This window comes from Rhinoraja longicauda, chromosome 11 (assembly GCF_053455715.1).
Source record: "Rhinoraja longicauda isolate Sanriku21f chromosome 11, sRhiLon1.1, whole genome shotgun sequence".
In the NCBI taxonomy this organism is placed as follows: Eukaryota; Metazoa; Chordata; class Chondrichthyes; order Rajiformes; family Arhynchobatidae; genus Rhinoraja; species Rhinoraja longicauda.
In genome coordinates, this window is record NC_135963.1 from 70,553 (window position 1) to 84,375 (window position 13,823).

The 13,823-nt window shown below is 51.3% G+C and overlaps 1 protein-coding gene across 1 annotated transcript; it reads right to left on the bottom strand.

Moving 5' to 3' along the window:
- Positions 1-592: 592 nt before the first annotated feature.
- LOC144598180 (LIM/homeobox protein Lhx8-like) lies at positions 593-12,601 on the bottom strand. The gene is made up of 7 exons (XM_078408071.1): positions 12,590-12,601; positions 11,333-11,454; positions 8,624-8,832; positions 7,042-7,148; positions 4,931-5,026; positions 3,521-3,704; positions 593-973 (listed from the first exon to the last, which is right to left on the bottom strand). The coding sequence occupies exons 1-7, from the start codon at positions 12,599-12,601 to the stop codon at positions 900-902; spliced, it is 804 nt and encodes a 267-aa protein (XP_078264197.1). The 3' UTR covers positions 593-899.
- Positions 12,602-13,823: the final 1,222 nt, after the last annotated feature.

Sequence of the window (13,823 nt, forward strand, 5' to 3'; positions counted from 1 at the left end):
GGGGGGATCTTATAGAAACATATAAAATTCTTAAGGGGTTGGAGAGGCTAGATGCGGGAAGATTGTTCCCGATGTTGGGGGAGTCCAGAACCAGGGGTCACAGCTTAAGGATAAGGGGGAAGTCTTTTAGGACCGAGATGAGAAAACATTTCTTCACACAGAGAGTGGTGAGTCTGTGGAATTCTCTGCCACAGAAGGTAGTTGAGGCCAGTTCATTGGCTATAATTTAAGAGGGAGTTAGATGTGGCCCTTGTGGCTAAAGGGATCATATTGAATGGTGGTGCAGGCTCGAAGGGCCGAATGGCCTACTCCTGCACCTTGTTTCTATGTGACAATGAACTAAAGCGAACTATTTATTCTCAGAAACAGTGACATTTATCTGCAGATACGAGGATGAATCAACTAGAAAGCATTTGCTCTCATTGATACCAAGGCATTTTGTTTATTTAATGTGCGTGCAAACTTCCTCTCCCCTCCTCCTCCTCCTCCGGAATGAAAGAGCTGCTCTTTGAACACTGGCAGCAAGTTCCATTCAACAAGACTGAACTGGAAACAACAGCAGCAAATGTTTATTTTTCTTTAAGGCTCCGAATCCAAAAAGATGCCAAGGGGAAAAAGAGTGAAAGTTACGGCAGGATTCTTTACAATAATCAACGGCATAAAACACAGGGCTTTGCAAACGGAATACTCTCAACAATAACTTAGCAATAGAGACTGGTGTGACATTTACACACACATACTCACACACAGTCGGGATTGTAAACATTTGGCACGCGTGTCACCAAGTATGAATCAAAGTGCTCAACTAAACATCAATAAATACAAGACGTGGAGGGGAAGTTTGTCCAACAAAGCTTGCTCCAATCTTCATCCACAGTGAAAAGTCAATCGAAGGAGATTCAGGCGTGACTCGGGGCCAACTCACTCATCAAAGGGAGGTCGTGATCCAGAAACCCGAGGGTCGGGGAGTGTGCTGTTGGAGAAACCAGAACAAGCTCAAACTCAAACTCTTGTGGTGGGCAGGAATGAACTGCAGATGCTAGAAGGCACACTGAGCTCTGGGACACAGCCAGATGATGTTATTCATAGAGTGATAGTGTGGAAACAGGCCCTTCAGCCCAACTGGCCCACACCGGCCAACATGTCCCGGCTACACTAGTCCCACCTGCCCACGTTTGGTCCATATCCCTCCAAACCTGTCCTTTCCATGTACCTGTCCAACTGTTTCTTAAACGATGGGATAGTCCCAGCCTCAACTACCTCCTTTGGCAGCTTGTTCCATACACCCACCACACACTTTGTGTGAAAACGTTACCCCTCAGATTCCTATCAAGTCTTTTCCCCTTCATCTTGAACCTGTGTCCTCTGGTCCTCGATTCCCCTACTCTGGGCAAGAGACTCTGTGCGTCTACCCGATCTATTCCTCTCATGGTTTTGTACACCTCTATAAGATCACCCCTCATCCTCCTGCACTCCATGGAATAGAGACCCAGCCTACTCAACCTCTCCCTGTAGCTCACACCCTCTAGTCCTGGCAACATCCTCGTAAATCTTCTCTAGACCCTTTCAAGCTTGACAATATCTTGCCTATAACAAGGTGCCCAGAACTGAACACAATATTCTAAATGCGGTCTCACAAACGTCTTATACAACTGCAACATGACCTCCCAACTTCTACACTATGACACTGAACCTCTGAGGGGGGAGAGAGAGAGGAAGGCGTTTTAATCAAAACAAGATTTATTCAATTCAAACAGGAATAGGGTTCAGAGAAATGTGTAGGAAGGAACTGCAGATGCCGGTTTAAACCGAAGGTAGACACAAAATGCTGGAGTAACTCAGCGGGACAGGCAGCATCTCTGGAGAGAAGGAATGGGTGACGTCCAGAACCAGGGGTCACAGCTTAAGGATAAGGGGGAAGTCTTTTAGGACCGAGATGAGAAAACATTTCTTCACACAGAGTGGTGAGTCTGTGGAATTCTCTGCCACAGAAGGTAGTTGAGGCCAGTTCATTGGCTATATTTAAGAGGGAGTTATCATATCATATCATATCATATATATACAGCTGGAAACAGGCCTTTTCGGCCCTCCAAGTCCGTGCCGCCCAGCGATCCCCATACATTAACACTATCCTACACCCACTAGGGACAATTTTTACATTTACCCAGCCAATTAACCTACATACCTGTACGTCTTTGGAGTGTGGGAGGAAGCCGAAGATCTCGGAGAAAACCCACGCAGGTTAAAAATTGAAGCTATGTAAGAATTTTGTAACAAACGTGTTTTTTTATTTCTATTTGTACATGCTGGAGTAACTCAGTGGGTCAGGCAGCATCTCTGGAGAGAAGGAATTGGTGACGTTTCGGGTCAAGACCCTTCTTCAGACAAAGTCCCGCCCCCTCCCCTGACATCCGTCTGAAGAAGGGTCTCGACCCGAAACGTCACCCATTCCTTCTCTCCCGAGATGCTGCCTGACCCGCTGAGTTACTCCAGCATTTTGTGTCTACCTTCGATTTTAACCAGCATCTGCAGTTTTTTTTCTTACATATGCATTTTCTTTCCACTGACTGGTCAGCACGCAAAAAAGGCTTTTCACTGCACACGTGACAATAAACTAAACCCAAACCCTTCCTAGCCATATATCTGCACAAATATCTTTCAAAAGTCATAATTCAATCCACTTCTATGGCTTCTAGAGCCTTGGAGATAGCATGGAAACAGGCACTTCAGCCCACCAGGTCCGGGCTGACCAGCGATCACACTATCCTACACACACTAGGGACAATTTTACAACTTACCGAAGCCAATCAACCTACACGTCTTTGGAGTGTGGGAGGAAATCGGAGCACTCAGAGAAAACCCACGTAGTCACAGGGAGAATGTACAAACTCCGCACAGACAGCACCTGTAGTCAGGATCAAACCCGGGTATCTGTATGGGAGCAGCTCTAAGCTGGAGTAACTCAGTGGGTCAGGCAGCATCTGTGGAGAACATGGATAGGTGACGTTTCACAGAGTGCTGGAGTAACTCAGCGGGTCAGGCAGCATCTGTGGAGAACAGGGATGGGTGACGTTTCAGAGTGCTGGAGTAACTCAGCGGGTCAGGCAGCATCTCTGAAGAACATGGATCGTGACGTTTCACAGAGTGCTGGAGTAACTCAGCGGGTCAGGCAGAATCTGTGGAGAACACGGATGGGTGACGTTTCGGGTCAAGACCCTTCTTCAGACTGAGAGTCGGGGAAAGGGAAGTGAGAGATATAGACAGTGATGTAGAGAGATATACTGTAGAACAAAGTAACAATGATAAGGGAAATAGTCCACTGTTAGCTGTGGGCTAGGTGCAAACAGGTTACAGCCAATGAGACTCAAGACGACTTTGAAGTTGGTACGTCTTGGGTGGGAGTGGGATAGAGAGAGGGGATGGAAGGTTACTTGAAGTTGGAGAAATCAATATTCATACCATTGGGTGGTCAGCTGGCCAAAGACATATCAACTCATCATATCACCTGAACTCAACTCACGGTCCATGTAGGTGTGCAGGGTGGCCAGAATCTGCCCATCAGGTGCCCCGTAGGTAGTGAATGCCAGCTGGTCCATCGTGTGCGGTGAGAGGTTGTCCAGGTGAGTTGTGGACGCTGGTGCAGCGGGCAGTTGGCTTGAACCAACGTGCTTTTTGTGTCGAGCTCGGCAGTTCTGAAACCAAACCTGAAACAGCATTTTGGTTTTCAGAAAACGTTCATCTCTAGAGAGATTACAGAACTAGAGTCATCACATCACAGAGTCATGCAGCGTAGAAACAGGCCGTGGAGCCCAACGTATCTGCACACTGTGGACAGCTTGGCTGTGATCACGGATAGGCTTTACGCTCACTGCATAGCACGCAACAAGAAAGCTTCTCACTGTACCTCAGCACACGTGACAATAAACTAAACTAGAAACTGAACTAGCTCACGCCGACCAACATGGCCCATCTACACTCAAACAGTGAGCAGCCTGGATAGAGTGGATGTGGAGAGGATGTTTCCACTAGTGGGAGAGTCTAGGACCAGAGGGCACAGCCTCAGAATTAAAGGGCGTTCCTTTAGGAAGGAGCTGAGGAAGAATTTCTTTAGTCAGAGGGTGGTGAATCTGTGGGATTCTTTGCCACAGACGGCTGTGGAGGCCACAAGTCAGTGGATATAGTTAAGGCAGAGATAGATTGTTGATCAGTGCGGGTGTCAGGGGTTATGGGGAGAAGGCAGGAGAATGGGGTTAGGAGGGAGAGATAGATCAGCCGTGATTGAATGGAGGAGTGGACTTGATGGGCAGATTGGCCTAATTCTGCTCCTGTCACTTGAGAAATTGTTCAGACTAGTGGCTTAGTTCCAGTAGCAGGGTGACGGAAGTTGAACATAATACTCCAAGTGTGACCTCACTAACATCTTGTACATTCAACCCAATTCCTCAACGCAAGTTATTCAAAATGGAGCAAAACGTGGCGGACTGTCGTATGATGAAAGAATGGGTCGACTGGGCTTGTGATCACTGGAATTTAGAAGGATGAGAGGGGATCTTATAGAAACATAAAATTAAGGGATTGGACCAGCTAGATGCAGGAAACATGTTCCCAATGTTGGGGGAGTCCAGAACCAGGGGCCACAGTTTAAGAATAAGGGGAGGCCATTTAGGACTGAGATGAGGAAAAACGTTTTCACCCAGAGAGTTGTGAATCTGTGGAATTCTCTGCCTCAGAAGGCAGTGGAGGCCAATTCACTGGAAGTTTTCAAGCGAGAGTTAGATTTAGCTCTTACGGTTAACGGAATCAAGGGATATGGGGAGAAAGCAGGAATGGGGTACTGATTGTGGATGATCGTGTTGAATGGCAGTGCTGGTCTGAAGGGCCGAGTGGCCTACTCCTGCACCTGTTTTCTATGTTCCTACAACGGACTCACTTGAATAACTCGCCGGCTTAATGCGGTGGCCTCGGCCAGCTTCTGCAGAATCTGTGCATCAGGGTTGTTGTCTTGTGAAAATTGTACTTGCAGTATCTGTCAGGACAAGAACAGAGAGGTGTTGGAGGCAGCCAGTGGTTTAGATCATGTGCAGGTCGCTCAAAGATCAACCCCATGCACAAATGAAAACAGAATGCTGGAAACACTCAGCTCAGACAGCATCTGCGGAAAGAGTTGAGTTTGGTTAAGAGATGCAGCGTGGAGCTAAGCCCTTCGGCCCACCGAGCCCACTCCGACCAGTGATCCCGCACACTAACACTTAGAGAGACGTATACAATTATTAAAAGGACAGGACAAGCTAGATGCAGGAAAAATGTTCCCAATGTTGGGGGAGTCCAGAACCAGAGGCCATGGTTTAAGAATAAGGGGGAGGCCATTTAAAACTGAGTTGAGAAGATACTTTTTCACCCAGAGAGTTGTGAATTTGTGGAATTCTCTGCCTCAGAAGGCAGTGGAGGCCAATTCTCTGAATGCATTCAAGAGAGAGCTAGATAGAGCTCTAAAGGATAGCGGAGTCAGGTGGTATGGGGAGAAGGCAGGAACGGGGTACTGATTGAGAATGATCAGCCATGACCACATTGAATGGCGGTGCTGGCTCGAAGGGCCAAATGCCCTCCTCCTGCACCTATTTTCTATGTTTCTGTGTTTCTATATTTATTTTAGTTTACTTTAAACTAGAGATACAGCTCCGAAACAGGCCCTTCGGCCACCGAGTCCACACCGACCAGCGATCCCTGCACATTAACACTATCCTACACACACTAGGGATATTTTACACTTGTATCAAGCCAATTAGCCCCCAAACCTGTACGTTTTTGGAGTGTGAGGGGAAACCAAAGGTCTTGGAGAAAACCCTCTCAGGTCACGGGGAGAACGTACAACCTCTATAGTTAGACACAGAGTGCTAGAGTAACTCAGCGGGTCAGGCAGCATCTGTGGAGAGAAGGAATGGGCAACGTTTCAGGTCGAGACCCTCCTTCAGACTGAGAACAGAAACGTCACCTATTCCTTTTCTCCAGAGGTGCTGCCTGTCCCACTGAGTTACTCCAGCACCGTGTGTCTATCTTTGGTATAAACCTGCATCTGCAGTTCCTTCCAACACTGATTGTTGATTAGTATGGTGTCAGGGGGTGTGGGGAAAAGCAGGAAAAATGGGTTAGGAGGGACACATAGATCAACTACGATTGGTAGGTGGAGTAGACTTGATGGGCCAAATGGCCTCATTCTGATCCTATCACATGACCTTAACACTTTTTCCATGCCGCATCTCAAAACCAAACTAAACTGATTACACAAGTGTGGCGGGCAGGGGGGCAGGTAAATGCGGGCAGGGGGGGCGGGTAAATGCGGGCAGGGGGGTGGGTAAATGCAGGCAGGGGGGCGGGGGGTAAATGCGGGCGGGGGGGCGGGCAGGGGGGCGGGCAAGGGGGGGCGGGCAGGGGGGGCGGGCAGGGGGGGCGGGCAGGGGGGGCGGGCAGGGGGGGCGGGCAGGGGGGGCGGGCAGGGGGGGCGGGCAGGGGGGCGGGCAGGGGGGGCGGGCAGGAGGGGGGCGGGCAGGGGGGGCGGGCAGGGGGGGCGGGCAGGGGGGGCGGGCAGGGGGGGCGGCGGGGGGCGGGCGGGGGGCGGGCAGGGGGGGCGGGCAGGGGGGGCGGGCAGGGGGGGCGGGCAGGGGGGGCGGGCAGGGGGGGCGGGCAGGGGGGGCGGGCAGGGGGGGCGGGCAGGGGGGGCGGGCAGGGGGGCGGGCAGGGGGGCGGGCAGGGGGGCGGGCAGGGGGGCGGGCAGGGGGGCGGGCAGGGGGCGGGCAGGGGGGCGGGCAGGGGGGCGGGCAGGGGGGCGGGCAGGGGGGCGGGCAGGGGGGCGGGCAGGGGGGCGGGCAGGGGGGCGGGCAGGGGGGCGGGCAGGGGGGCGGGCAGGGGGGCGGGCAGGGGGGCGGGCAGGGGGGCGGGCAGGGAGGGGGGGCGGGCAGGGGGGGGCGGGCAGGGGGGGCGGGCAGTGGGGCGGGCAAAGTCCATACCGTGGGGCGGGCCGTGGATGAACTCTCCGGCAGTTACCTGCAGCTGCTCGGTGGTGAAGCTGGTCCGTGCCCGCTTGGTGGGCCGGGGCAGACTCACATCTTGGTCCACCGACACCACCCCCTCCTCCTCACCATCGCCCCGCCCTGCAAGATGGCAGCTCGTCTCAAACCGTGCGATGCAAGAACATTGGCAATCATTGAAAACAAACAGTATGATGTGTGGTCCACTTCACCCCCGGTCTGGAGACACAAGTAACAGGTGGCACAGCCGGAGATGGCAACTCAAACGCCCAGGAATGAGGACGTCACAGAGAGTGGTGGGCACTGCCCCGTCCATCACAGGTACTGACCCCCCACCATCGAAGGGCAGAAGGTCATGGGAGGAGCAGGATTAGGCCATTCGGCCCAACAAGTCCACTCCTCCATTCAATCATGGCTGATCTATCTCTCCCACCTAACCCCATTCTCCTGCCTTCTCCCCATAACCCCTGACACCCGCACTGATCAACAATCTATTAAAAATATCCACTGACCCCCCCACCATCGAAGGGATCTACAGGAGGCGCTGCCTCAAAAAGGCAGCCACACTCTCACTGACCCACACCACCCTGGCCACACTCTCACTGACCCACACCACCCTGGCCACACTCTCACTGACCCACACCACCCTGGCCACACTCTCACTGACCCACACCACCCTGGCCACACTCTCACTGACCCACACCACCCTGGCCACACTCTCATCTCGTTGCTACCATCGGGAGGAAGGTACAGGAGCCTGAAAACCGTGACCTCCAGGTTCAAGAACAGCTTCTTCCCAACAACCATCAGGCTGTTGAACACTACGCAACACTGACCTCAGCAACTGTGATCTTCTACGGACTGTGCCTGTGGTTGCACTGCCCACTTTGGTTTTGCACTGTTATGGTCTAGTTGCCTCATGATACCGATCGTTAGTTTATTATATTAAATATTATTGTAGAGTATATTTGTGTGTTTTGCATAGTTGGGTCTGTAAAGCTGCAGCATCCTATCACCAACCAGAGAGCAGTCCTGAACTACTATTTACCTCTTTGGGGACCTTCAGACTATCTTTGATCGGACGTTACTGCTTTATTTCGCACTAAACATTAGTCACGTTATTCCCTTTAAGTATCATCCCACCTCCCCCATCCCACCTCCCCCATCCCACCTCCCCCATCCCACCTCCCCCATCCCACCTCCCCCATCCCACCTGCCCCCTCCCCCCTCCCCCCTCCCCACCTCCCCCCTCCCCACCCCCCCTCCCCACCTCCCCACCTCCCCCCTCCCCCCTCCCCACCTCCCCATCCTCCCCCATCCCACCTGCCCCATCCCACCTGCCCCATCCACCTCCCCATCCCACCTCCCCATCCCACCTGCCCCATCCCACCTGCCCCATCCCACCTGCCCCATCCCACCTGCCCCATCCCACCTGCCCCATCCCACCTGCCCCATCCCACCTGCCCCATCCCACCTGCCCCATCCCCCCTCCCCCCTCCCCACCTCCCCACCCCCCACCTCCCCCATCGCACCTCCCCCCCCCCCATCACCCATCCCTCCCCCCGTCACCTCCCCCCCCCCCCGTACAGCAGCGTTACCAGTGTTGACGCTGTCCGCCAGCCAGTTGTAGTGGAGCCGACAGACCACCTTGTCATCCACCAGAGCAAACTCCTCTCCCGTGGACAGCTGGCGTTTGCAGGAGCAGCAGGCGAAGCAGGCCAGATGGTACACCTTGCCCCGGGCCCTGCGGATCCAGTCTGTCGCCTGGACCTGCCGCCCACACCGGGCACACCGCGCCCCGTAACGCCTGTGGGAACAGTGGGGGTCAGCGGGAAAACGCCAGGGGGGGCAGCGAGCGGGGGCCGGAGGGACTCAGAACTAACTGTGTGGGAATCAACAGACAATAGGTGCAGGAGGAGGCCATTCGGCCCTTCGAGCCAGCACCGCCATTCATTGTGATCATGGCTGATCATTCTCAATCAGTACCCCGTTCCTACCTTCTCCCCATACCCCCTGACTCCGCTATCCTTAAGAGCTCTATCTAGCTCTCTCTTGAATGCATTCAGAGAATTGGCCTCCACTGCCTTCTGAGGCAGAGAATTCCACAGATTCACAACTCTCTGACTGAAAAAGTTTTTCCTCATCTCCGTTCTAAATGGCCTACCCCTTATTCTTAAACTGTGGCCCCTGGTTCTGGACTCCCCCAACATTGGGAACATGTTTCCTGCCTCTAACGTGTCCAGCCCCTTAATAATCTTATATGTTTCGATAAGATCTCCTCTCATCCTTCTAAATTCCAGTGTATACAAGCCGAGTCGCTCCAGTCTTTCAACATACGACAGTCCCACCATTCCTGGAATTAACCTAGTAAACCTACGCTGCACGCCCTCAATAGCAACAATATCCTTCCTCAAATTTGGAGACCAAAACTGCACACAGTACTCCAGGTGCGGTCTCACTAGGGCCCTGTACAACTGCAGAAAGACCTCTTTGCTCCCAGACTCAACTCCTCTTGTTATGAAGGCCAACATTCCATTGGCTTTCTTCACTGCCTGCTGTACCTGCATGCTTCCTTTCAGTGACTGATGCACTAAGACACCCAGATCTCGTTGTACGTCCCCTTTTCCTAACTTGACACCATTCAGATAATACTCTGCCTTCCTATTCTTACCACCAAAGTGGATAACCTCACACTTATCCACATTAAACTGCATCTGCCATGTATCCGCCCACTCACACAACCCTGCAACCTCATAGCATCTTCCTCACAGTTCACACTGCCCCCCAGCTTTGTATCATCTGCAAATTTGCTATCAACCACAGAAACTACAGATTCATAGACAGTTTCTTCCCAGCTGTTATTAGGCAACGGAACCGTCCCACCATGACCAGAGGGCAGTGTTTCAGGATTAGTGCGGGTGTCAGGGGTTATGGGGAGAAGGCAGGAGAATGGGGTTAGGAGGAGAGATAGATCAGCCATGATTGAATGGCGGAGTAGACTTGACGGGCCGAATGGCCTAATTCTGCTCCTATCACATGATGATGTATGATCTTATGCTGAACTACTATCTACCTCATTGGTGACCCTCGGACTATCCTTGATCGGACTTTGCTGGCTTTACCTTGCACTAAACGTTATTCCCTTATCCTGTATCTGTCCACTGTGAATGAATTGATTGTAATCATGTGTTGTCTTTCCGCTGACCAGTTAGCATGCAACACAAGCTTTTCACTGTACCTCAGTACACGGGACAATAAATGAAACTAAACTGGTTTACACAGAAGATAGACACAAAATGCTGGAGTAACTCAGCATCTCAGGACAGGCAGCATCTCTGGAGAGAAGGAATGGGTGACATTCTGGGTCGAGACCCTTCTTCCGACCTGAAGATGGTCCCAAACCCAAAACGTCACCTAATCCTTTTTCTCCAGAGATGCTGCCTGTCCTGCTGAGTTTGTGTCTATCTTCCCATCTCTAACTCTTTGCTCTAAGGTCAGGATGTTTCCATTAATCAGAGAGTCTAGGACCAGAGGGCATAGCCTCAGAATAAAAGGACATACCTTTAGAAAGAAGACAACGATGAATTTCTTTAGTCAATGGGAGGAGAATCTGAGGAATTAATTGCCACAGACTATGGAGGAGGCTGTCATTGGGCATTTTAGAGCAGAGTTTGACAATTTCTTGATTAGTGATAGGTTTAATGTGAGGGACGAAAGATTTAAAAGGAACTCGAGGTGCGACTTTTTCCTTCAGAGGGTGGTGTGTGTAAGGATCGAGCTGCCAGAGGAGGTAGTTGAGGCAGGGACTATCAACATTTAAAAGATACTTGGACAAGTACATAGATTAGACAGGTTTAGAGGGATATGGGCCAAATGCAGGCAGGTGGGACTAGTGTAGATGGGACATGTTGATCAGTGTGGGCAAGTTGGGCCGAAGGGCTTGTTTCAATAGACAATAGGTGCAGGAGGAGGACATTCGGCCCTTCAAGCCAGCATCTTCATTCACTGTGATCATAGCTGATCATCCACAATCAGTACCCCGTTCCTGCCTTCTCCCCATACCCCCCGACTCCACTATCTTTAAGAGCTCTATCTAACTCTCTCTTGAAAGCGTCCAGTGAATTGGCCTCCACTGCCTTCTGAGGCAGAGAATTCCACAGCTTCACAACTTTCTGGGTGAAAAAGTTTTTCCTCAACTCCGTTCTAAATGGCCTCCCCCTTATTCTTAAACTTTGGCCCAACTTGCCCACACCGACCGACATGTCCCAGCTACACGAGTCCCACCTAATTGCACTGGGTCCAGTTACCTGAAATAGTCCAGTTTGCAAAATATCTCCAGCTCCTTGATGTAGCAGCTGGAGTGTTTGCCGAGAGGTATTCCACAAACACTGCAAACCAGGCATCGCACATGCCAACTCAGCTTGTTCACCTGCGAGAGGAGGGGGAGGGGGGGGGAGGGAGAAGATTGTTACAGGGCAATGTACCAGAAAGTTTTGTTTCATTTAGTTTAAAGATACAGCGCAGAAACAGGCCCTTCGGCCCTTCGACCCACCGAGTCCGCACCAACCAGCAATCATCGAAACATAGAACAAGTGCAGGAGGAGGCCATTCAGCCCTTCGAGCCAGCACCACCATTCAATAAGATCATGGGTGATCATCCACAATCAGTACCCCGTTCCTGCCTTCTCCCCATATCCCTTGATTCCGTTAGCCCCAAGAGCTAAATCTAACTCGCTCTAGAAAACATCCAGTGAATCGGCCTCCACTGCCTTCTGTGGAAGATAATTCCACAGATTCACAACTCTCTGGGTGAAAAAGTTTTTCCTAACTCAGTCCTAAATGGCCTCCCTCTTATTCTTAAACTGTGGCCCCTGGTTCTAGATTCCAACATCGGGAACATTTTTCCTGCACACAATCACTGCACACTAACACTATCCTACACACACTCGGGACAATTTACATTTATACCAAGCTGATTAACCTACAAACCTGCACGTCTTTGGAGTGTGGGAGGAAACCGGAGCACCCGGAGAAAACACATGCAGTCACAAGGAGAACGTACAAACTCCGTACAGACAGCACCTGTAGCCAGGATGGAACCCGGGTCTCTGGCGCTGTGAGGCAGCAGCTCTACCACTAAGCCCTCAGATTAACTGGAGCATCTTCGGTGTTCAGATGTTGAAGGAGCAGAATTAGGCCATTCGGCCCATCAAGTCTACTCCACCATTCAATCACAGCTAATCTATCTTTCCCTCCTAACCCCATTCTCCTGCCTTCTCCCCATAACCCCGACACCCGCACTAATCAAGTATCTATCGCTGCCTTAAAAATACCCACTGACTTGTGGCCTCCACAGCCGTCTGTGGCAATGAATTCCACAGATTGGCCACACTATGGCTAAAGAAATCCCTCCTCATCTCCTTTCTAACGGTGCATTCTTTAATTCTGAGGCTGTGCCCTCTGGTCCTAGACTCTCCCATTAGTGGAAACATCCACTCCACATCACAACAACTTTCCACCAAAGACAGGATCAGAGTGAAGGATGCCCAGAAAAACAAACTCACCTGAACACGCATGGAAATATTTACTCACCTTTCAAAAGGGATTTGTTTAGTTTAGAGATACAGCACAGAAACAGGTCCCTCAGCCCACACCCAACCCATCACCCATCCTCAACTTCTACATTACATAAAACTTCTATATAAAATTATAAAAGGACTGGACAAGCTAGATGCAGGAAAAATGTTCCCAATGTTGGGGGAGTCCAGAACCAGGGGCCACAGTCTGAGAATAAAGGGGAGGGGGGGGGGGGGGGGCATTTAAAACTGAGGTGAGAAGTCACTTTTTCACCCAGAGAGTTGTGAATCTGTGGAATTCTCTGCCACAGAGGGCAGTGGAGGCCAATTCACTGGATGAATTTAAAAGAGAGTTAGATAGAGCTCTAGGGGCTACTGGAATCAAGGGATATGGGGAGAAGGCAGGCACGGGTTACTGATTGTGGATGATCAGCCATGATCACAGTGAATGGCTCGAAGGGCCGAATGGCCTCCTCCTGCACTTATTGTCTATGTTTCTGTCCCACTTTACCATCCACTCCCAACACACTCGGGGCTATTTACAGAAGTCAGTTAACTTATAAACCCGCACATCTTTAGTGTGTGGGGGAAACCGGAGCACCCGGAGGAAACCCATGGGAGAACGTGCGAACTCCACACAGACAGCACCAGGGGTCAGGATCAATCAAAGGTCCCTGGTGCTGAGAGGCAGCAGTTCTACCCACTGCGTCACCCAGTGAAAAAACACAAGTAATATTGGGCAACGCAGCGGGTGGAGCCTCTACCTCACAGCGCCAGAGACCCGGGTTCCAATCTAACCTTCAAATGCTGTCTGTGTGGAGTTTGCACCTTCTACCCGTGACCAAAGATGTGCAGGATGGGGGAGGGGGAGATTAATGGACCGCTGTAAATTGCCTCCGGTGCGTGGGTGAGAGGTGGAATAAAATAAGATTAGAGTAAGTGGGTGGTTGGTGGTTGGCAGGGACTCGATGGGCCAAACGGCCAGTCTCCACGCTGGGTAATTCCATTGAAAACATTTTCAAATAATCAACATTTACTCCCCTGTTCCCCTCCGTATCCCAGTGAGCGCTAACAGACAGAGCTCTGGGTTACACTCATTTACAATAACAATGTTTAAAAAGACATTGAGACAGGTTCCTAGTTTTTGATTTAGAAAGATACCAGCTCAGTTTATTGTTACATGTACCGAGGTACAGTGAGAAGCTTGTGTTGCGCGCTAACC

Bases quoted from the DNA above. Each gene is read 5' to 3' on its own strand.
- LOC144598180 (XM_078408071.1), bottom strand. The intron at 8,833-11,332 runs GTAACTGGACCC...CTGTTCCCACAG, and splicing joins TGCAAACTGGACTATTTCAG to GCGTTACGGGGCGCGGTGTG. The intron at 974-3,520 runs GTGAGTTGAGTT...TTTCTCCAACAG, and splicing joins CCTGCACACCTACATGGACC to CACACTCCCCGACCCTCGGG.